Source organism: Bombyx mori, chromosome 8, assembly GCF_030269925.1.
Source record: "Bombyx mori chromosome 8, ASM3026992v2".
In the NCBI taxonomy this organism is placed as follows: Eukaryota; Metazoa; Arthropoda; class Insecta; order Lepidoptera; family Bombycidae; genus Bombyx; species Bombyx mori.
In genome coordinates, this window is record NC_085114.1 from 3694993 (window position 1) to 3718337 (window position 23345).

The 23345-nt window shown below is 39.2% G+C and overlaps 1 protein-coding gene across 2 annotated transcripts in view; it reads right to left on the minus strand.

The window, feature by feature from the left end:
* Window positions 1–10780: 10780 nt before the first annotated feature.
* LOC101736880 (probable cytochrome P450 49a1-like) overlaps window positions 10781–23345 on the minus strand; it is a 32671-nt gene continuing 20106 nt past the window's right edge. The window contains exons 4-10 of one of the 2 annotated variants that reach the window (XM_038012242.2): window positions 22925–23019; window positions 18225–18335; window positions 17707–17832; window positions 16177–16365; window positions 14732–14879; window positions 14066–14353; window positions 10781–11997 (exon numbers count right to left, since the gene is read on the minus strand). In XM_038012242.2, coding sequence (XP_037868170.1) covers window positions 11680–11997; window positions 14066–14353; window positions 14732–14879; window positions 16177–16365; window positions 17707–17832; window positions 18225–18335; window positions 22925–23019 — 1275 coding nt within the window. In that variant the 3' untranslated portion in view covers window positions 10781–11679. The remainder of the gene's footprint in view (window positions 11998–14065; window positions 14354–14731; window positions 14880–16176; window positions 16366–17706; window positions 17833–18224; window positions 18336–22924; window positions 23020–23345) is intronic. The other variant, NM_001279490.1, reaches the window with a different exon arrangement.

Here is a 23345-nt window from a genome sequence, read left to right on the forward strand (position 1 = left end):
TTTTTTTCCTAACTAAGCTGATAGCCTTGAGAAGCTATGTCAGCGTAACCTTAACTAGTAGATGAGCTCACGGGGCCCAAACCTGACGACGTTGCTAACACTGACTCTAGCAAGAGCCGTGCTTCGTAGAATCTACCAACGGATCGGAAACGCGACCCACTGAGAAGATCCGGCAAGAAACTCTGTGGGCTGTGTCTGTGGGTTAATTTGCTCGTCGAGCCCTTCGCAAGCCACGGGTTTGACGAGAACGATGACCGGTAAGTTTCAATGAATGAAACTTTCGTAGCAATCACGCTAAATTCTAAGGCGTATTGTGAGTCCGATGGCTTGCTTAAGCTTGAATGCTTTAACAAAAGGTAAAATCGGCCTAATAGCCTGCCTGCTGTCTGTTGTTTAATGTTTATTGGGTAGACGATCTTTCTTGATTTAGTAAAAACCCGAGAAACATTTAAATTAAAACTATTACAATTTCTGTTATTACAGTATTAGAGCGATTTCGACCTTGTGTGTGTTCGCAGCGCGCCCGGTCATGGTTCTCGTCGAACCCGTCGCTTGCGATGAAGGGCTCGACGAGTAAATTAACCCACAGACACAGCCCACTGAGTTTCTTGCCGGATCTTCTCAGTGGGTCGCGTTTCTGATCCGGTGGTAGATTCTGCGAAGCACGGCTCTTGCTAGGGTTCGTGTTAGCAACGTCGTTAGGTTTGAGCCCCGCGAGCTCACTTACTAGTTAAGGTTATGCTGAAATAGCCTCTCAAGGCTATCAGCTTAGGTAGGACAAAAAAAAAGGATCACGCAGTATACAGGTTCTGAGGTCGATGGGCTTTAACTATTGAACACCAAGTGGGTCGTGATCGTCTACATACATAAAGGAATAAAAAAGTTAAGTAAGATATTTGATTAATATTTCATGTCTGTAGAAAACCGAGATTCCATTGTTAAAGAACGGCTTTATTCGTTGCGAAAAGACGCATCACAACACCGTTAGGCTCAAATAGTATGATAAGTGATATTTATGGTTTACAATGTACGCGGATCCTCGGGATACATGTTTTGTATCTCATTTTATACCGTTTTTACATTGATTACATGTATGAACGTTGTTTCTTTTTAATTTTAGTTACATAATATGATTTCTGGGCTATTTTTGTTCAAATAATATTTTTCGGATAAATATAAATATATATATTTACTAACAATCACGCCACATTAACTGGTCCCGTATTAAGTTCCTAAAGAACTTGTATTACAGGTACCAGATAACGGAAATAAATGTAAGATTTTTATTATACACATACATATATTTAATAAACATCCATAACCCTGGAAAAGACATTTCTATATTTATCATAGAAATATCTTCCCTTGGCGGGATTCGAACCCGCGACCCCCTTGTGTAGTAGTGACCATGTCACTTACCACTACACCAGACGGCCGTTAAAAATTTCGATAAAACCGAGTTAGCTACATGTCTTATATAAATTACATCTATGTACAAGCGAGGAAGTTTTATTTTTCAGAGGCGCGAAACAATTTTAAAAGTAACGTTCTGTGTAAGCGCGCGAAACGTTATCGTTTGCTATTGGATGACGCGTGCGCGCCATATTTGCTGAGCGAGACAACATGAATGGCTGTTTTTATCTTAACGTAACGCAATAAAGTCTGTATTTGCATGTTCGGTGAAGCTAGCATAACTCCTCCGATTCACGTCATCACGGATTCTCCTGATCCATTAACGGTCCTTTTAGGCACTACAAGCACCGGTCACTGTCCTCGTCGAACCCGTCGCTTGCGACGAAGGGCTGCTCGACGGGCGAATTAACCCACAGACACAGCCCACTGAGTTTCTCGCCGGATCTTCCGACCCGGTGGTAGATTCTGCGAAGCACTGCTCTTGCTAGGGTCAGTGTTAGAAACTCTCCGGTTTGAGCCCCGTGAGCTCACCTACATACGCTAGGGTAAGCTGAAATAGCCTCTCAAGGCTATCAGCATAGGTAGGAAAAAAAAAACTCTTCAGCGTTACTAGCAATACTAATATAATCAATCGGGTTTATTTTTCTCTTTCTTGTGCAGAAGATATTTGCCTAATACATTGCTTTTAATTATAAGAAAATGCTTCAGTAATACAAAAATCACTTCCCACACTTAGATGGTACTATTATGCTTGAACAAAATTTTATTAATATGCGATTATTTTGGATAACCGGGTATTGTACAAAAAAGACGACAGAAATATATTACACGAAAAAGATCCTGATATCAAACAGGAGAAATCTCCATTCGTCCCTGATCTTAGTGCATTCCACTCGTGGACTTCGAAGGCTGCGGGATCTTTTTCAATATCATCGAGCTAGCGGTATCTTGGCGGTCGAACAAGACGTTTATCATTTGGGTGAAACAGATTACGTACTATAAAAATAACGTATAATACTAAACTAGATGATGACGGTTTTTTTTTGATAACGCAATCTTGTTTAGTTGCCCTCAATTAAGAAAAATAGTATTATTATTCGCTAATAGATGTCGGGAATAGTTGATTATTGAAAACACGAATAAAACAACATTTTCTGAAAATAAATCGTAGCTAGATCGATTTATCGCCCCCGAAATCCCCTGTATATTAAATTTTATGAAAATCATTGGAGCCGTTTCCGAGATTCAGATTATATACAAGAATTGCTCGTTTAAAGGTATAAGATAAGTAAAATGTATAGTTAAATCTATTTTTACGGCTTAATCTCGCATTTTATAATTGTAATCACATAATTTTCAAAGTTTCCAATGCATTACAGTTTTTGTGAACACGGACGACGTGAGATTAAGCTATAAAAGTAGTTTTAATTACCTAGGTCTACATTAAAAAAAAAATAAGTCTGTCATTTAGAAAAAAAGATTAATCACGTATATTTTTAAAATACCCAATAATACAATACAGGTTTATGACAAAAAAAAAACGGTTATTTGTAAAGTCGACTTACTGACGATAGTTGAACGTGACAACGTCATAAGAAAATACTGATGGAATGGTTTTATTTTTCAAAAGAAAATTTTAATTTTATTTGTTTGATAGATATTTTGTATGGACAATTGACACCACATTCACTTTTCACTGAACTTCATACTTGACGAAAACATGTAAATGTATTATTGTATAGCAGCTGTCCACGCCGATGCATCGCTCACTCAAGTAGGAGAGAGACAGATGTCGAACGCTGCCGAACGCGGAGGCCGATTGTGCCTCTTTGTCGCTCGTTGCGCGCTCTCGCTTGCACTTCAAGACTTAAATGGAACGCCTCAATGAGTCACGTTTTTTCGTGCGTGCAGCCGGCTCCATCGAATTATAAGACGTTGTCACGTCAAAAACACTTGTTTAATATTAGCTTGGCTTGTTTATTCGCATTTTATTGCGCCGTGGTAATTTTACGTCAAATGCCGACAGGAGTAAGCATGTTTTTATTATTTTTATTACCTAGGTGGTTGGACGAGCTCATGGCCCACTTGATATTAAGTGGTTACCGGAGCTCATAGACATCTACAAAGTCAATACCGCCACCTACCTTGAGATATGAGTTCTAAGGTCTCAGTATAGTACAGTGTGAATCGTTTAAGTAGTTTTATTGTATACTATTGTATTGAAATACATATTCCTTCCATGGAGCAGCCGTGCTGTCCAATTTGGAGTCTTAGTACATTACGATGGATTTGAGAATCGGTGCGATGTTTGGCGATTTACTCTGGTAAAACAGCGCCACTCCTGAAAGATAGCCCAGATAGCCAAGCCAAGTCAAGATTTCTATTAAATCATTTTTAAATAGTCAATCATTTAAAATTTGCACTTTCGCGAAAATATTTTTTTTACAAAATTAGGTATAAACATTTTCTAATATATTGAATAAATATATCTAGTACGAGTATTGAGTGTGTTACAAAGCTTCATAATAAGCAAATACTGTAACCACTTAGTACAGATTCTCGCGTGTTGATTACCCAAATGAGCTCTGATTGTCTTTATGAAAAATTAGTCATTGATGTTTTTGCTGAGTGTTTCAATGTAACGGAACGCTTAGTCCCCTTTCCACTTCAGAACGTGTTGCTAGATTCTCTTTTTGTGAAGTAGTGATATAACTGGAATGGAAGTTCTAAGAAAAATACCGCATTGCTTTCTCAAGTTTCACGGTTCACAAAGAACGCTAGGTCGAATATGGAATCTATAAAAATTAAACTGTTTGTGATATCAAAATAATAGCTTTCATTTAATAATACTAAATCAAAATTACAAACATAATCTATAAAGGCAAATCATCATCATCATTATCCTGCCCTTCTCCCAGTTACCTGGGGTCGGCGCAACATGTTTTCTCCTTCCATACTCTTCTATCATATACCATTTCTTCGCTCACTCCCCTCTTACCCATATCGTCTTTCACGCAATCCATCCATTTCTTCTTGGGTCTACCTCTTCCTCTATATCCTTCCACATTCATAGTTAACATTTTCTTACCAATCTCATAAAGGCAAATTATTGACAAAAAAAAAATAATTGTCTGCCTCTCTGTTTGCTTTTTTCGGTTAACCTCCGAAACAGTTAAAAGGAACTGGCCGTTAACTGATACGGTAACTTATGCTATATATTTTTTTAACATAATTTATATTTGGCGTAAAAAGCCTAAGAAATTTTCAACAAAATCAGATTAAAATAAGGAAGTTGTTAATAGCAGACGAAGCCACAGTAAAGCTTGGCCGAGGTTAGATTGTTGCTTTTAAGAGCTAATGGTAAATGGAGAAGGTTAAAGCAAACAAAATATTATTTAAAAATAAAATATAATTAAAGACAGAGAAAGCGTGCTCTAATAGAGTAATGAAATTTATTTTCATATGCGCGCTACACATTTCAATCGAACTGTCTCGCGGAAAATGTACTTACCCTTATTCCTTACCAAATTCAATAGCTTGTATCTCTGGACTTTTAACAGTTTTAAACTATTCCTCCCGATCCGGCAATTTAATACCCACTAAGGCTGTTGTTTACTAAATTTCAGAGTACCTAGTTCGCTTACGCCTAAAAATGTAAATACTAATTTTACCCTTACCGTTACTAATACTTTATCTACTGTGTTTCATAAATTAAAAAATTATTAACTTTTGCAAATTTGCAATATTTTACCGTCAAACGTATTTTAAGCTAATTATTTCCGAGTTCTGGCATCCCCGTTTTCACAGAGATACGCTTTGCTTGACATTGAGGAATTAATGTTTCCAACTCGACACATTTTCGTTGAAGTGAGCAGTTTGTTAATATGCCTTAACGCAGTCTAATGGCGGAACTGGAACATTTTCCCGACTCTCGGAGAATTTATTTCGTGAATACGTTGACAGTCAATTATCATATAATTGAGTAGATTATGAGTTCATGTCATGATAATAATATAGCAGCGAGCTGTATAGATAATGAATCTATAGCAGTAGTCATTTTTATGTCAGAATTTTATGAAAGAAGAATTTTATGAAATAAAATTTTGATACGTCGTAAGCCGAAGACGACGTGGCCTAAAGGATAAGACGCCCGGTAAAGTATCGAGCGATGCAACCGTGCCGGTATTCTCCCCTCCACGGTGTTTCCCGAGCGCTATGACATATCCTACTTCAAACGAGGCTTGTGGACAGTACTTAACGGTTGGCATCGGCTTGGCATTGCTGAAGTTCATGGGTAACGGTAACCATTTACTATCAGATAGGCTAGGTGCTCATCTGTCTACAAGGGTAATAAAAAAAGTATTTAATTAGAAACATTGGTGCCTGCCTTCAGAATTTGATTTCAAAGCCGGGTGGGACGTGGCAAAAAAGATCTCATCTATGAATGAACTCTACTCCGGTGGCGGGCGGTGCGATGGTAAAAACGAGTTGATGGGATCATCTCAAACAATTTCTCAGAGCACTTACTTAACAAACGTTCATGATAGACTTCCACGGTGAAAAAATAACATAGTTTAATAAAAAATTGACTGCAACAATTAGATTTGCATAATCACTGGGGCTAGGATATCTTGTGAGTCCGCGCGCGTAGGTACCACCGCCCCGCCTATTTTTGCCGTGAAGCAGTAATATGTTTCGGTTTGAAGGGTGGGGCAGCCGTTGTACTTTATAAATTGACACTTTAGGACACACATCTGAAGTTGGGTGGTAGAATTTACGTTGTGATGTCTATGAGCTCCAGTAACTACTGGTGATCCCTGAGCTAGTCCACCTAATTAAGTAATTAAATTTTTTTTGTTAAAATTTAATTGAAATAAAGTCTACAATTTTCAAATTAATAAGTAGAATAAACAATGAAACGTTTCATTTAAAACTTCAATTGTTTGAATTTGCAAATTTTGTACTGCATTTAAATGCTTAAATTAATTTGAGGTAATGTATTGCAGTTAATATTACAATTGTATATTTACATTTTTAATTGTTTGACAATTAATAGATGACAATATCATTCAGTTTATTCATGTTTTTTTTAAGAGCCGGTGTTAATATATTATGTTTAGACATTAAAGCCTTCGTCAAACAGAACGCGTAATTAACGCGCGTTAGAGCGCTAAGCTGACGCCGCGCTATGACGCCGAGATGTGTTGTACTACTATGGTAACATACCGTCAAACAGAGCGCCAGCCCTATTATAGCGCAGGCGCTCTGTGTGACGGTATTTTACCACAGTAGTACATCACATCTCGGCGTCATAGCGTAGCGCTCTGACGCGCGCTAATTACGCGTTCTGTTTGACGAAGGCTTTACTAAGTAGCTTTTGTTTTAACTTGAAATAAAGGATTTGAACCTGATATATTATGATAATATATTTTTGAAAACACGATTCATTTGTTCACTGTTGTAATTTAATTTGATTGTGTGTATTTTTTGGATCATTTATTTTTATGGACGTTTGAATTTGCCGATGAACTTACTTAGTGTTTAATCGAGTCCATGGACACCATTTTGATAATGCCACTGCCCATTTTCTGAAGTGCGTTCGATGTCTCGCTTTTGTATTTTGTATGCAGCTAGGTTTAAAACTTCAAAATTCAAATTCAAAATCATTTATTTCAACTTGGATGTCATCAAAAACACACTTGTTGAATGTCAAAATGGCTTGTTTTTTTTTTTTCTCAAATATTTTCTTTTTTTTTTTAAATAAGAAAACATATTTACATTATACGAAAAAACAAGTCAAAAAAATACAATTCAAATAAATAATAATAATAATGAAAAATGAAAAGGCCAGGAGCGAACGCCTCATTCCCACGTAGTGCCATCTAGTAAAAAAATCCTTAACTTTATAATGCCTTGTTGCACAAACGTTCCTTGACAGTTTTCTTAAATCTATGAACAGGTAGTAGTTAAACGTTTTGGGATCTTGTTAAAAAGTTGTACACCCAGCCCCCTGAAAGAGTTGCTTATTTTCTTAATTCGAGCCGCCGGCAACGCAAGCCTATGTTTGTTCCTAGTGTTCACATTATGCAAATCGCAGACTCTGGGGAATTCTACAATGTTTTTACGCACGTACAATAAATTTAAAAGGTTCAAGGGTCGTAATGTAGTTTGCCTAAATAAGACTTTGCTTCTTTTTTTAAATGAATCACGCAAACCGTCATTAAGTCGTGATTACTTTTCAAATCGCAAAACATCAAATGAAAATCTTACTTTTTAAAATTAAAACAACTGAATTTCAAATAAAACCTTCGCAGCGAAGTATAAGGATCAGTTTAAGACCTCAATAAAACGTCTGAGGCTTCATAATGAATGAAATGGATACATTTCGACGTTCTATTATGCTGTTTTTTTTTTCAATAATTACATAGCGCAAATTTTCTTAAGTAACTCAAGGTTTTTTTTTAATATTTAGTTTCAACGACAGTCAATGTTTATGTCTTCTATTTAATGTCTTTCTATGCAGTCCATTTACATTATTTTACGTTATGTGGTTACAACAAGAAAAAAAAGTCGGATGTGCATTCAAACTAAAACTGACAAAAATATTTTTTAAGATTATACACTAATTATTAATTAAAATAATTTTGAAGGTAAAGTTTTGATGCGTTTAATTTATGTTCTAAATAAAAGTCAAAGTTTTTACTGGTGGTAGGACCTCTTGTGAGTCCGCACGGGTAGGTACCACCACCCTGCCTATTTCTGCCGTGAAGCAGTAATGCGTTTCGGTTTGAAGGGTGAGGCAGCCGTTGTAACTATACTGAGACCTTAAAACTTATATCTCAAGGTGTGTGGCGCATTTACGTTGTAGATGTCTATGGGCTCCAGTAACCACTTAATACCAGGTGGGCTGTGAGCTCGTCCACATACCTAAAAAATAAAAATAAAATTTTTTTTTTACGTTCAAGTCAGATGAGTATACTTCTCTTACTCGTTTGTTCAGCATTGCTTATCAGCGATGTTAGTGTATAGTCTAAGCCTCGTTTGAAGAAGCACGCGTAATAATGCTGAGTTTTCCATGATATCTTTTTTATTCAAGCCTGGTTAGACTAAAGCTATTTGGTTAGTAACTATTTCTGCCTCTGGTGTTGTCCTTTGTCATTCAGCGTCAGTGACCAACAGGCAAGTTAAAGAGACGTGTTTTTTTTTAAATTAAACACAAGCACTTTAGCTTGAAGTGGCTGCGAGTTAAATAAACTTAATGCATCATTCCGGTTTGAATGAGAGCCTTCAGAAGGCGTTCCCCAATGGAACAATGGCCCGAGATTTACTGTGTAGCTTTTCGTTCATAAAATTACTTTGTAAAATGAAAATAAACTGTCTCGGTCAACGCTCGTAGAGTCGACGCGTTGACGGATTGCATAATTTTTCAGCTTTTATTCTGTTACTTAGATAAGGGCTTGTCTTTTAGAATAATGTGTTGTTGTTTTTCTTAAAAAATCATAATATGAATCTTTGGGAGGGCTTTGTTAGTGTAAAAACAATTTTTTGGTCGGCTGTTAATTAAGAGATTTTGAAGTGAATCATAAAGATAAGCGGTACGCATTCGTAGGTACTAAGTTAGAATTTCATATATCAAATTTCTATACTTATAATATTATAAAGAGGAAAGATTTGTTTGTTTGTTTGTTTCGAATAGGCTCCGAAACTACTGGACCGATTTGAAAAATTCTTTTTCCATTAGAAGCCGACATTGTCCCTGATGAACATAGGCTACTTTTTTTAATTTTTTTAAATTTTTTATTTTTGGTTTCATGTGTGTTTTAATGTTTCCGAAGCGAAGCGAGGGCGGATCGCTAGTATATCAATAACTATATACACACCCTGAACGAAGTTAGGATTGGAAAATGGTTTTCAGTCATTTAAAAGTCGCCTTTATCTACATTAATTTACGTACGAAAATGCCTTTTCTGTATAAGCTTAAGTTTGTGGGGTCGCCAATCTTGTCTCCCGACCGCCATCTTACAAAAATGAGTACAAATGGTTTTCGCGCTGTATCTCGTAAACTAGCAATCCTACAGAAAATTTTAAAGACATTATTTGTAGTAAATTAAATTGTTTACAACTTTATTTCTATTAATTTTTATCGTAAAATGTAAAATAAAAATGTTATAAACAAAATCTTTTGGGCATTATGACTTTTTTCTGGTAATTTTAAGATTTAACTTATATAAGCTTTACAGCGCTACGAAGTTAACCGGTTTCTGGAATATTCGTTAGAATACAATAAAAACGAACCATCAGGCTTAGTTTTCCATTATATATTTTTTTATTGTTTTTATTGTTTATATTTGTCATTTTCTTAACATTCTTATTCATTCATTTATTATCGGCCCTTTTCCCAATCACCTATGAGATAGAGTCTGGAGGCGCGTTTTTTATTCACATTATATTATTTCCGAGCTTTCCAATAGCTTACAATTTTCGTGGTCACGGACTACTGTGTCCTTACGTGACCATAATGACAGTGAAAATGCGAGATTAAGCCGTGATTACTGAGTGAATGTGTACTGTGAGTATTAATATGTTTAATTAATGCATAAATGTATTTTCAAGTATGATGTTTTGGCTAGCTTAGACCAAACAAACGAACATTTAATGTTTAATAAATCAATGCTTTTGATAGCAAACTAACTTTATAATAGTATGTAGAAATAAGGGGAAAAAGGAATTTAAGAATAATAAAAAAAATCATTTTAAAATCTGTTAACCAGTAAAGCCGACCGGGAATCGAACTTGAAGCCTGTAGTACCGCGGTCAGGGTAATTAACCACTAGGCCAACGATCAAACGCTTAACCGGTTTCCATTTGCACGATCAATCAAAAAAGATGTGTGGTGTCGTGGGACACCGGATAGGAACGAAGTTCCTTATTATATAAATATTATTAATTTTAAGTTCTATTCGTTATTATGATGAAAAAAAAATACTTTACAAAGTTATCAACTTTATTTTATTTACAATGATTTATAAAAAATATATAATATTAATATACCAAGAAACAGCTATTTATATGAATAATAATAAAAAGAAAGAGAAAGAGAAAGGTATTATACACTACTCGCTTGTGTATACGACTGTCGCGCCTGCGCACGTCTCATTTAACGGTTTTATTCCACGCACTTTTTTCCACGGATTTTTTCTTATGGTTTTACTATCACATTTTTTTCAGTTCGGTCGCGCAGCAAAATCCCTATCCCCTCCAAGCCTGCCGTAAGGAACTTCGTTCCAAAAAGGTAATTTTGTAAATAAACGTTGAATCACACCCGGAGTCTTCATTTCGTAGTCTCTCTCACAAATGAAACACAATGTCAGTAATTATAAAACTTTTATTTGCCTATCTTTATTACAATAGGCATTAGGTTCGAACGTCCCGTTTGTTTGTACAACTGCACGACGGCTGTCTCATCTAGTCGTGTTAATACAAAATATATTGGAAAATAATGAAAATTGTTACGCAACTTACAAATGCAATGTCGTCTTGTTAAAACATAAGGCGCATTAATATGGCGTAATGGTAATAGTATGGGTAATAATTCAGAGCTTCATTCGAAAATTTTATTAATTAGCCAGTAGTTTGTTCAGGTTTGTTTGCTTTACGAAAAAAGAGGTACATCGAAAAAACGACCTCAAAAATCGAAATTTTTTTATGCAGTGATTTTTGAGGCTCGTCCCGGTCACTGAGGAAATTGAAACTCTTTACGATCAATTTAGCTTGCCGTTAATTCTATCTTATTAATTTTAGTTCTATTTTTCTTAGTTATAATTCTACCTTATTATTCTTATTAATTTTAGTTATAAAATCTTTTTTTTTAATTATAAACACGTTGTTTTGTTGCTAGACTCCTTTTTTTTCTATTGATAAAAATACTTGTGAATGTCTTATATTTTTTACTTAATGATGACTTAATACAAACATAAATAATATAATTATATGAAAAGGAACTCCGATCCAACCTGGTGTCCATAACAATTAGTTCTCTGTTGTTTTTTTAAAGCTTTTTTTTATTTTATTTCTTATTTTATATTTATCACTTTATCGCGTATATTAGCAAAAAAAGTTTTTAAATAATATTGGTAGTTTAAAATAATATCTAATTAATCAAAAGTTAAAAAATCTAAACATAATAATTAAAATTACAATACAGAGTGAAAGAAGTAGGGGGCACACATATAATCTCTACCAGTGGAACTCTACATAGAGACACTATCACGAAGCATTCTGTAGCACAAAATAATAAGGTCTTTGTATTTTGTTGACTCCATGTAGAGTCAGTGCGGGAGCCGGTCCATGCCACTCTATCCTATATCTCTCGGTGATTCTTGCAGCCAGAGATGTGAGCATCTTTATAGAGATGCCTGTCCCCGGGCACTTTTCGCCGAAGGGCATGGAGGCTAGGTGATGAGCCCTGGATGCCTTCAGAGGCTGCCAGCCATCGTCACACCATCGTTCAGGTACAAAGGCTTTAGCTCTACCCCACTGTTTTTCTTCCTTGCTCGTTAATCCGTGCGCTAAAACGATGTCTACCTGTTGAACAATTGACCTAAGTATACATAGAGGCATATTAAAAGCTAATATGGCATTTCTAAGGCTAGATGGAGAGCATTACTAAAAGCTCCGTCTAAAGAAGATGGATACATCGTAGTGTAGTAGAACCAAATTTTTCGTGGAATGACCGATTTTATTTTGGGCAGTAGGAATTCACCCACTTTCGGTTGCGTGTTGGGGCTGTATGAGTTGAACTTTCAGGCCACTCGAATCAGCCTAGACTCATAACCAGGGATACTCCGCTGGGCCAAAGCCAGCGTGGGTCAGGGAGCGCGGGATATGACTGATGTAGTGGTTTATGAAAACGCTCGAAATGATTTTCAATAGGGTCTTATCTCAAGATAGTGTTCATGAGACAAAGAGGCTAAAAGAAGTCGTCGTGGCTTAAAGGATAAGACGTCCGGTGCGTTCGTGTTGAGCGATGCACCGGTGTTCGAATCCCGCAGGCGGGTACAAAATTTTCTAATGAAATACATACTTAACAAATGTTCATGATCGACTTCCACGGTGAAGGAATAACATCGTGTTATAAAAATCAAACCCGCAACATTATAATTTGCGTAATTACTGGTGGTAGGACCTCTTGTGAGTCCGCGCGGGTAGGTACCACCACCCCGCCTATTTCTGCCGTGAAGCAGTAATGTGTTTCGGTTTGAAGGGTGGGGCAGCCGTTGTAACTACACTGAAACCTTAGAACTTACATTTCAAGGTGGATGGCGCATTTACGTTGTAAATGTCTATTGGCTCCAGTGACCACTGAGCACCAGGTGGGCTTGCCTAAAGCCTAAGTGTCTGTTGAGCGGTGATACTGGACCCTTGATAGATGTAGAACGCACGTTCTGATCGGAGGTTGATTGGTTTTCAAATGTTTCCTGTTCACAAACAATCGTGCTTCGAATTCCTTTGAAGTCACGTACTACATCCGCCTTGATACGAGGTGCATAAATAAGGCTACCAATAGAGTTCTACTAGGATCGATAGGCAAATGAATTTAGTATTAATCTGCGCTTGGGCTGCTAGAAGCCAGAGATGTATTAGGCGAGAAAATGAGGAAGATCTTGTAAGTAATGCGGAATGGCGATTTGGAAGTAGTACGGATCTAAGAATCCGGAGCCACACTTTACTATCATATAAAATCCTCTGATTAGATAAATCAATTGAAGTTTTCCTATTGAAGACGAGCATACGGTCCAACTGATAGTGAGTGCTTATCGTCGCAATGGACGTTCGCAATGACAGAGGCATAGCCTAATCTCTGTCTAATACACATCCCACTGATAAAAGACGAGGTTTGTCATTAACTCAGTAAAGTACGTGTTGTGGACATTGTCTTGCTTACTTGTACCGCGATGCCGCGGAATTAAATATGTGTATTTAAGAGTTAGATCTAAGAGGTCAAAAGCTGTGCAGCTATAAAGCTTTTACCTAAGGAATCTCTTTGCACAAAGTGGATCGTGAGTTTTCATCTAGTGAATCACACACAATCGGTTCAATATCACGAGTGAGCATAAAATTCACTTGTTTTTCCCTTAAGCTTAAGAGCCTTAAGAGGCTATTTCAGCGTAACCTTAACTAGGAGATGAGCTCACGGAGCTCAAACCGGAGTGATACTAACTTCGCAGAATCTACCACCGGGTCGGAACCGCGACCCACTGAGAAGATCCGACGAGAAACTCAGTGGGCTGTGTGTATGGATTAATTCGCTCGTCGAGCCCTTCGTCACAAGCGATGGGTTTGACGAGGACGGTGACCGGTGCTTGAGGTACCTAAAAGCGCTGTTAATGGATCGGGAGGATCCGTAATGACGTGTTTTGGGTGACGTCGACTATTTACCATTCGGTCTACAGGATCGGGTATGTAGTTTCCAGCGGCCACGACCAGCGGGTTCTCATGTCGTGCCGCCTTCTCAAAGTGGCGCAATGATGCCGACTGTAGATACTTACTGACCGAGTTAAGCTCTAGGTCATCATATAGATCTACTTACTTAGGAACCATGGTGTTCTAAGGCTATCCTGCAAAATTTATACTTAGAGTCTAGGCAACTCACCCCGGCAGGTATTTCAAATCCATCGAGCACCAAGCTGTCGACGCTCCGCCTGACGACCCCCCCGGTGGGGGGCTGCAGGCGGAGCGTCTCCCGCGCGCACGCCGACACGTACTGCGGGGCGGGGGGCGCGGGGGACGCGGCGGGGACCGAGTGGCGCGCGGGGGCCGCGGGGGGCGCAGCGCCGGCCGCCCGGGACGCGCTGCACCACAGCACCTCGTCGTGGGCGCGCTGCTGGTGGGCCGCGTGGATGGAGAGCTGGTAGAACATCGTTAGGGCGGTCTGGGCTAGCTGCAGGGAGATGAACATGCTTAAGTAGATACGCGACTACAATATTATGTATTAATGTATTCAACTTATGTAGGAGCGGCTTGGCTCTGCCCATGGCATTGCTGAAGTCCATGGGCGACGGTACCCACTCACCATCAGGTGGGCCGTATGCTCGTCTGCCTACAAGGGCAATAAAAAAAACTCATAATTATTTTTAATAAATGTATATTTTTTATTTGATTAGTAATTTTAAGTATGTTTCAATGATACTATGTATACATACGGACTTGTTGTTGTTGTGTGAAATAAAATAAATCATTCATACATTCATTCATTCAATATTTGTAATGTGAAGATGTTTGCGTGAGCTGAGATACAGTGAGATCGAATACCACTCACAGGGTCGACAGCCGCCAGTAGCATATCCGACGCCAAGGGAAGTAGTCTTCTCTCCAGAGGCCTCAATTTATCGAGTAGTACTTGTTCCGGTCTCGTAATACACGAGGTCATCGTATGGATCGCTTTGATTAGGAAGTGCTCTGTTAAGCTGAAAGAAGACAATTAAAACTTAACAATATTTAGTACTAACTGATCCAGCAGATTTCGTGGTGCCTCGATCGCTCGATAAATAAAAGACCTAAACTTTTGTATAAAATAAACTTAAAACAAACAAATGAATCCGTCCGATGGGGGACACATCGAAGGGAAAACAAAATTGTTATTTTTATTTAAATCCGAGCATTTTCATATTTATCTACATTTTAAACCTTCTCTGGACTTCCACAAATAATTAAAGACCAAAATTAGCCAAATCGGTCCAGCCGTTCTCGAATTTTAGCGAGAATAACGAACAGCAATTCATTTTTATATAGATTTGCTCCGGTTTCCACGAGTTGCAGACGTAATTAAAACCATTTTAACTATTACAAACTAGTTCCAACGTTTGGAAATACTATAGAGTTTCCGTGGTCACGGACGACTCAAATAATGTAATTACAATAAAATATTCGAGATTAATTTGTAAAAGTAGTTTTAATTAAATATTGTGATAAAATCAATTGCAATACGATAATATCGAATAGCAGATAGTCTAAATTCGATAATGTGTATGTTTAATATGTTTATGTTTTTTTTTTCACAACTACGAGACATTTTTTACCCTACTTATTCACTGGTATCCTAGGAGCCCCCTGATGTTAACTGGAAACCGTAGTCTACTGATATTACTAGAAGAACTAATTTTACTATGATTGTTACTTTATCGTTTGTCAATTTACTTTTTTTTACATATGAGGCTGATAGCCTTGAGAGACTATGTCAGCGTAACCCTAACGTGTCGGTGAGCTCACGGGCTCAACCTGAGAGAATTTGCTAACACTAGCCCTAGCAAGAGCTTCGTAGAATCTATTACCGGATTGGAATCGCGACCCACTAACAAGATCCGGCGAGAAACTCAGTGGGCTGTGTCTATGGGTTAGTTCGCTCGGTTAGGAGAGCGACCGATGCTTGAGTAGCCTAAAGGCACCGAGAGTGAATCCTGTAATAAAAATGAAACCCGCAAAATTATAATTTGCGTAATTACTGGTGGTAGGACCTCTTGTGAGTCCGCGCGGGTAGGTACCACCACCCCGCCTATTTCTGCCGTGAAGCAGTAATGCGTTTCGGTTTGAAGGCTGAGGCAGCCGTTGTAACTATACTTGAGACCTTAGAACTTATATCTCAAGGTGGGTGGCGCATTTACGTCGTAGACGCCTATGGGCTCCAGTAAGCACTTAACACCAGGTGGGCTGTGAGCTCGTCCACCCATCTAAGCAAAAAAAAAATGTTGGAGCTTCGTAACTCACCTCAGATGTCGGTCGAATGACTTCAAGGCATCGTTGAATGTTTGGGACTCGGTCTTCAAAGTTTCCTCACTTCGCACCAAGAAGGCGCCCTCAGAGATCTGCCGGCTACACCGGACCAGCCTCTCGGCCGGAGATAAACCTTCGACGGGTTCTTCTGTTGGGGACAAGTCGGCTCCTGATTTTGTCCTGCTTAAAATTATTTGGAAATATATCGTTAAAGTTTGGACCATATTGTTATAGGACTTTAGAACAGAAGACACGCCTTTATCTTCATTCATTGGAAGCATAAGGCTGTGATGTGGTGTGAATGATTCAATTATATTTGAATTTCTATTTGGGGTGGTTGGAAGAGATTTATTCGGCGTCCCTTGACTGGTGTAATAGTGAGCACTTGCTTTTATGTGCTATAGTGCCAATTATTCTAATTACCAAACCAATATGACCAGTAGCTTTGCTCGTGGATATATTTCTATCAAGTAAAGATAAACTACAAAAGATCTGTGATGAATGTTAGCAAAAACTGTGTCTTGAAACTACGTGAATTAAACTGAATACTTATAATAATAATAAATAAATAAAGAACCGGGAACAAGTTACGCACGGTTATCCGGCACCAAATTAAGATACCCTGTGTTATGGGAACTAGAAACTAATACATATATATATATAGAACAAACAAACCTAGTCATCACACAAATGTTTGTCCGATATGGGAATCGAACCCACGACCCTCAGCGCAGCAGTTAATAACCATTATAAATAAATAAATAAATATTTACTAACAATCACGCCACGTTAACTAGTCCCGCGATAAGTTCGTAAAGAACTTGTGTTACAGGTACCAGATAACGAAAATAAATGTAAGATTTTTATTATACACATACATATATTTAATATACATCCATAACTCTGGAAAAGACATTTATATTTATCATACAAATATTTCCCCTTGGCGGAATTCGAACCCACGACCCCCTTGTGTAGTGACCATGTCACTTACCACTACACCAGACGGCCGTTATTGCACCACCCCTCAGTCAAATCAATTGAACAATTATTCTTTTGTGCCTTTCGCGTTTGAGGTAGGCAGCGACTTGGCTTTGGCCTGGCATTGCTGAAGTCCATGGGCGACGGTAACCACTCACCATCAGGTGGGCCGTATGCTCGTCTGCCTGCAAGGGCAATAAAAAAAAAAGATTATTGGCCCTTGGGGCCCTGAAGCAAATAAATTTTTATCAAAATTTCCAAACGCTTGAGGGAAGCTACACTATACGTGATGCTAAGGCTGGCTGGTACTTTGCACAGAGAGTGAGTCTGGCTGTCCTACTCCTGGAACTGTGTCCCTTTCAAGCGCATTGAAAGATTTGTTCGACTGTATGAATTGATTTACGTTAAATTGTTATTATTAACGTAATTAAAAAGGGCCTCTCAGATTGAAAACTGAATTAATATATTTTACCAGAGTACGAATTGAATCTTTATTGAAATTATGTAGAGCAGTGGAAAGTATGCATTGATTGTGTAACGTACCGAGCGTCCAGACAGCCGAGTCTGATGCCAAACAACATCATCCCCACAGTCTCGAGGGCCCATCTATATATCTCCGTTTCCAATTCCTCGTTAAGGACATTCCCTTTGCACCGCAGTTCCTCAAGTCTGGAAAGAATATGAATGCGCTTATTTTTTTAATGTTTTTTTTTTTTATTGCTTAGATGGGAGGACGAGCTCACAGCTCATCTGGTGTTAAGTGGTTGTCGGAGCCCATGGGCATCTAGAACGTAAATTCCGCCAGCCACTTGAGACATAGTTTTAAGGTCTTATTTTTTACAGTACAATGGCTGCCCCACCATTCAAACAGCTCGTCCGTCCGTTTGAGCAGCCAAAAAATGTGAGCTTAAACCGTAAAACTAATTTTAATTATGTCTACCACTCGCAAAGTTCGAAGGCAAAAGCAATAAACGCATTATAGAGTCCCTGTATTCTAGTAATCACGAGTAGTTATCTTTGTAATTAACCTTCATCAATAGGTACATTAACAGATCGATTACCTCCTGGTGACGTCAGTAGCGATGTCATCGAACGCAGCATCGTAGTTCTTCAAGATCGCTTCCTCTTGTAGCAGCAATCGAAGGCCACTCCACACGGCCTTTGTTTCATCACTACAACAAAGTATTCTAAGAGTTTTTTTATTGCTTAGGTGGGTGGACGAACTCACAGCCCACCTGATGTTAAGTGCTTACTGGAGCCCATAGACATCTACAAACGTAAATGCATCACCCACATTGAGATATAATTTCTAAGGTCTCAGTACAACGGCTACTCCACCCTTCAAACCGAAAAGCATTACTGCTTCACGGCTGAAATAGGCGGGGCGTCGGTACCTACCCGCGCGGACTCACAAGAGGTCCTACCACCAGTAGGTAGCGATGCACCGGTGTTCGAATCCTGCAGGCGGGCACCAATTTTTCTAATGAAATACGTACTCAACAAATGTTCACGATTGACTTTCACGATGAAGGAATAACATCGTGTAACAAAAATCAAACCTGAAAAATTATAATTTGCGTAATTACTGGTGGTAGGACCTCTTGTGAGTCCGCACGGGTACCTACCACCACCCTGCATATTTTTGCCCTGAAACAGTAATGCGTTTGGGTTTGAAGGGTGAAGCAGCCGTTGTAACTATACTGAGACCTTAAAACTCATATCTCAAGCTGAGTGACGCCATTTACGTTGTAGATGTCTATGGGCTCCAGTAACCACTTAACACCAGGTGGACTGTGAGCTCGTCCACCCATCTAAGCGAAAAAAAATATAGAAGGCCTTTCCAGTTTCACCAGGACAAGTGGGCGAGCAAGGGCTCAGTAAGGAGGGATGTGATTTGGTAATAGCTGCCCGAGCCCCTCCGTGGGAGACCTTACAACTCAAGAGCAGCTGCTTTAGGAATGAATCTAGAACCGTACAGAATAGAGGTGGTCAACTTGATAAGAACCAAGATCCGGTGTTTACTGACGAATCCTTCTGCGATCTACTACTCTGACATCTCTTGAAATTTAATAATAATATAATTCTTACAATAATAGCTGATATACTTAGATATTTGAATTTCCTTACAAAAAAAAACATATCAAGATGTTGAATAAAAAAATTTGTAATCGCGTTTACTGTAGCACTCAATAGATGGCGTTATTCGCTAACGGAATCATCATCATCATTTCAGCCTATCGCCGTCCACTGCTGAACATAGGCCTCTCCAATAGGTTTCCAGTGCGACCGGTTCATTGCCACCTGCATCCAACGAGACCCAGCACTTTTTACTAGGTCGTCGGTCCATCTAGTAGGTGGCCGTCCCACACTGCGTTTGCCAGTACGTGGTCGCCACTCCAGGATCTTTCTGCCCCATCGACCGTCCTCTCTTCGTGCTATGTGGCCGGCCCATTGCCACTTCAGTTCACTAATTCTACGGGCTATGTCAGCAACCTTCGTTCTTCTACGGATCTCCTCATTTCGGATTCGATCACGTAGAGAAATGCCGAGCATAGCCCTCTCCATAGCTCGCTGCGCGACTTTGAGCCTTCTAAAAAGATCCCTAGTGAAGCACCACGTTTCCGAGCCGTAAGTCATCACTGGTAACACACATTGGTTGTACGCCTTTGTCTTAAGGCACTGAGGTATTTTGGACGAGAAGACGTTGTGCAGTTTACCGAACGCTGCCCAGCCGAGTTGGATCCGTCTACTGACCTCTCTCTCAAAGTTGGACCTACCTAATCGGACTGCTTGTCCTAGGTATATATATTCGTCAACAACTTCAAGAGTAGAGCTCCCAACAGTAACTATGGTGGGTGCAACATGGACATTGTACATGATTTTTGTTTTGTCCATGTTCATTTTAAGACCCACTTGTTGAGAAACCCTACTGAGGTCACCGAGCATACGCCCTAAATCTTCCAGCGACTCTGCCATGACCACGATGTCATCGGCAAACCGAAGATGAGTGATGTATTCGCCGTTAATATTGATGCCAAGTCCTTGCCATTCCAGAAGCTTGAAGGAATCCTCCAGAGCAGTGATAAACAGTTTCGGAGATATCACATCTCCCTGTCTCACTCCTCTCTTTATAGGGATTTCCTTCGTGCAATGCTCCTGTATTCGGACTGACATGGTGGCGTTATTATACAAACACTTCAATACTTCGATGTACCGGTGGTCAATACGGCACCGCTGGAGAGATCTAAGGACCGCCCATGTTTCGACGGAATCAAAGGCTTTCTCATAGTCCACAAACGCTAAGCATAATGGCCGATTGTACTCTTCGGTCTTCTGTACAATCTGCCGCAGCGTATGTATGTGGTCTATGGTACTGTAGCCTTTTCGGAAACCGGCTTGTTCGGTAGGCTGGAAGTCATCAAACCTGCGTTCGAGACGCTTCGTGATGACTCTCGAGAACAGCTTGTAGATATGGCTCAGCAGTGCTATGGGCCTATAGTTCTTCAATAAGGTTTTGTCACCTTTTTTGAAGAACAGGATCACAACACCCCTGCTCCATGCCTGTGGCGGTTTTCCATCGAGCAAAGAGGAATTGAAGAGCTTCTGAAGGACTTTCAGTACCGGCGTCCCGCCCGCTTTCAGAAGCTCCGTAGTAATTCCATCCTCGCCCGGTGCCTTGTTATTCTTAAGCTGTTTGAGAGCCATCCAGCTAACGGAATCACGCTATGGAAATATGTAGTATCAATTAATATATAGTCAAACCTGGATAAGCGAGAGTTCAAGGGAGCACAATCTCATTCTCGCTTATAGAGGTTTCTCACTAACCCGAGTTTCTCGCTAATGCTCCCTCAGAATTTCATTTCGCGAATTTCCGGATTCAAACGCATTCACTATTTTAAGTTTATCACTTAATGACAGTACTTTAATTTTCCGTTTTGACATGATGCAGAACAGAACTTTCGTTCGCAATTGATTAACGATAAACTGAGTAAGGCCGACAAACAGGACGGTACACAGGCACACGTGTCCAGTCGAAAAGAATGCGATAAAATAACAATTTTATTTAGTTCCACGAAATAGAATAGGTTCAATATTGACGAGAAAAAAATACAAAAACAACGGTAAGAAGTTCCACGAAAGTTAAGAATGAGTCATAAAATAGTAGATGTTAAATTTGTAATTTGTTTTGTCATTTGTTCCTCCTAAATAATATAAATAAATAAAGCTCGACTGTCGCTTATAGAGGTATAGATAAGTAGCAGTCTCACTTACGGAGGTCCATGAGGGAAAAATGACTCTCTCTTACACAGGTTTCTGTTTCTCGCTAATAGAGGTTTTGGGAGCTTAAAATGACGGGTCCTGGCTATTACTCTCACTTATAGAGTTTTCTCACTTATCCAGTTCTCGCTTATCCAGGTTTGACTGTAATATCTGCAGATCTTTTCCTAAGTTGATACCCTCAGACACAGCCTACTGAGTTTCTCGCCGGATCTTCTCAGTTGGTCGCGTTTCCGATCCGGTGGTAGATTCTGCGAAGCACGGCTCTTGCTAGGGTTCGTGCTAGCAAGGTCGTCAGGTTTGAGCCCTGTGAGCTCATGTACTAGTTAAGGTTACGCTGACATAGCCTCTTAAGGCTATCAGCATAGGTAGGAAAAAAAAACCTAAGTTGATCAGGTTGTAGGGCTAGCTTCGTTAGGGCTAGTATTAGCAATGTCTTCGAGTAGAGCTCCGAGAGTTCACCTACTCGCCTGGTTACGCTGGTATAACCCCCCCAGGTCCACCACCAAATTCCACCAGCTTAGATAGGAAAAAAAAAACCAAGTTGGAAGGAAACGGCTAAATCACCACCAATAGTCAGCTATCAGAATAAAATGAGACATATTTAATTTACCACTCTTTGTTCGATTTAAGAAATTATAAATAGTTTGTTAAAAACATATTTTTGAGATATTACCAAATTTTAGGCAGAAATTTCGTTCGTTTCACTTCCACTATCAAGAATCACATAAACATATTATAGGTACATGTACATGTACATGAACAAGTAAACAAACATTTATCATATGGATTACGCGTCTTGAGTGAGATCAACTTTGTATTTATCATATTTTAATAAAGATACCTCGAAAAGATACAATTTATTGCACATTTATCGAATGTTCACGTTGCGGACGTGTGTTCGTATTGTCGTGACATGCGTTACTTGCATGCTTCCATCGAGGCGTACTGATTGGTGTGACGCTCATAAAATATTTCTGTATTATAATTATCGGGAGTCTGTTCAAAAGGTTATAACTTATATTTGAACATTATTTTTGGAAAAATATGACGTGAATGAATCTATATTTGACATTTATCTTATTGAGGGTAGAGGTAAGGAGCATCATCTTGTATAGGGGACAAGTTGAAAAATCGTCCACCTGTAAACAGCAAGTTATTGTTGGAAGATTCACCATAATAGTGCTAGTGTAGGAAGTGGAAATTATATTAATATAGCAGCAATTTTTTTTCCTACCTATGCTGATAGCCTTGAGAGACAATTTTAGCTTCTCCTTGACGTGTAGGTGAGCTCACGGAGCTTAAGCCGGGTGTGTTGCTTACACTGGCCCTAGCAAGAGAAGTGCTTCACAGAACGCGACCCATTGAGAAGATTCGGCGAAAAACTCAGTGAGCTGTGTCTATGGCTTAATTTACTCGCCGAGCCCTTCGTCGCAGGCGACAGGTTCATGGACGGATGGAGACAAATACTGATCAGACTTACTTGTGCATAGGACAGAGGCTACCGACGCCTTTCCTGTGATGACACAGTGGCGAGCGATCGAAATGTGGTGGCTCCGTTTGACCGCTCTCATACACCTACGAAAAAGTAATCATATTTTCATAAAGAAACATACCTGTTTTAGGTCGTTGTTAAGAAAACATGTTTATTTTGTTTTTGTTTAGACATCAACTTGGAATCTGTTGAAAATAGTGTCTGTTGTCAGAGTTGATAGGGACGTAAATCCCGTAAGACGATGAGACGTTAGATCGTAGTTTCAATTTAATGATTTTATTAATTTTGAAGGCAGACCACCATACGGTCGAGCTGGTAGTCAAAATGCAACATCGCTCAAGGCTACCAGCAATACCAGGAGTACAGCCAGTCGCTGCTAAAGTACATTCCAGAGCCGAATGGTCCATAG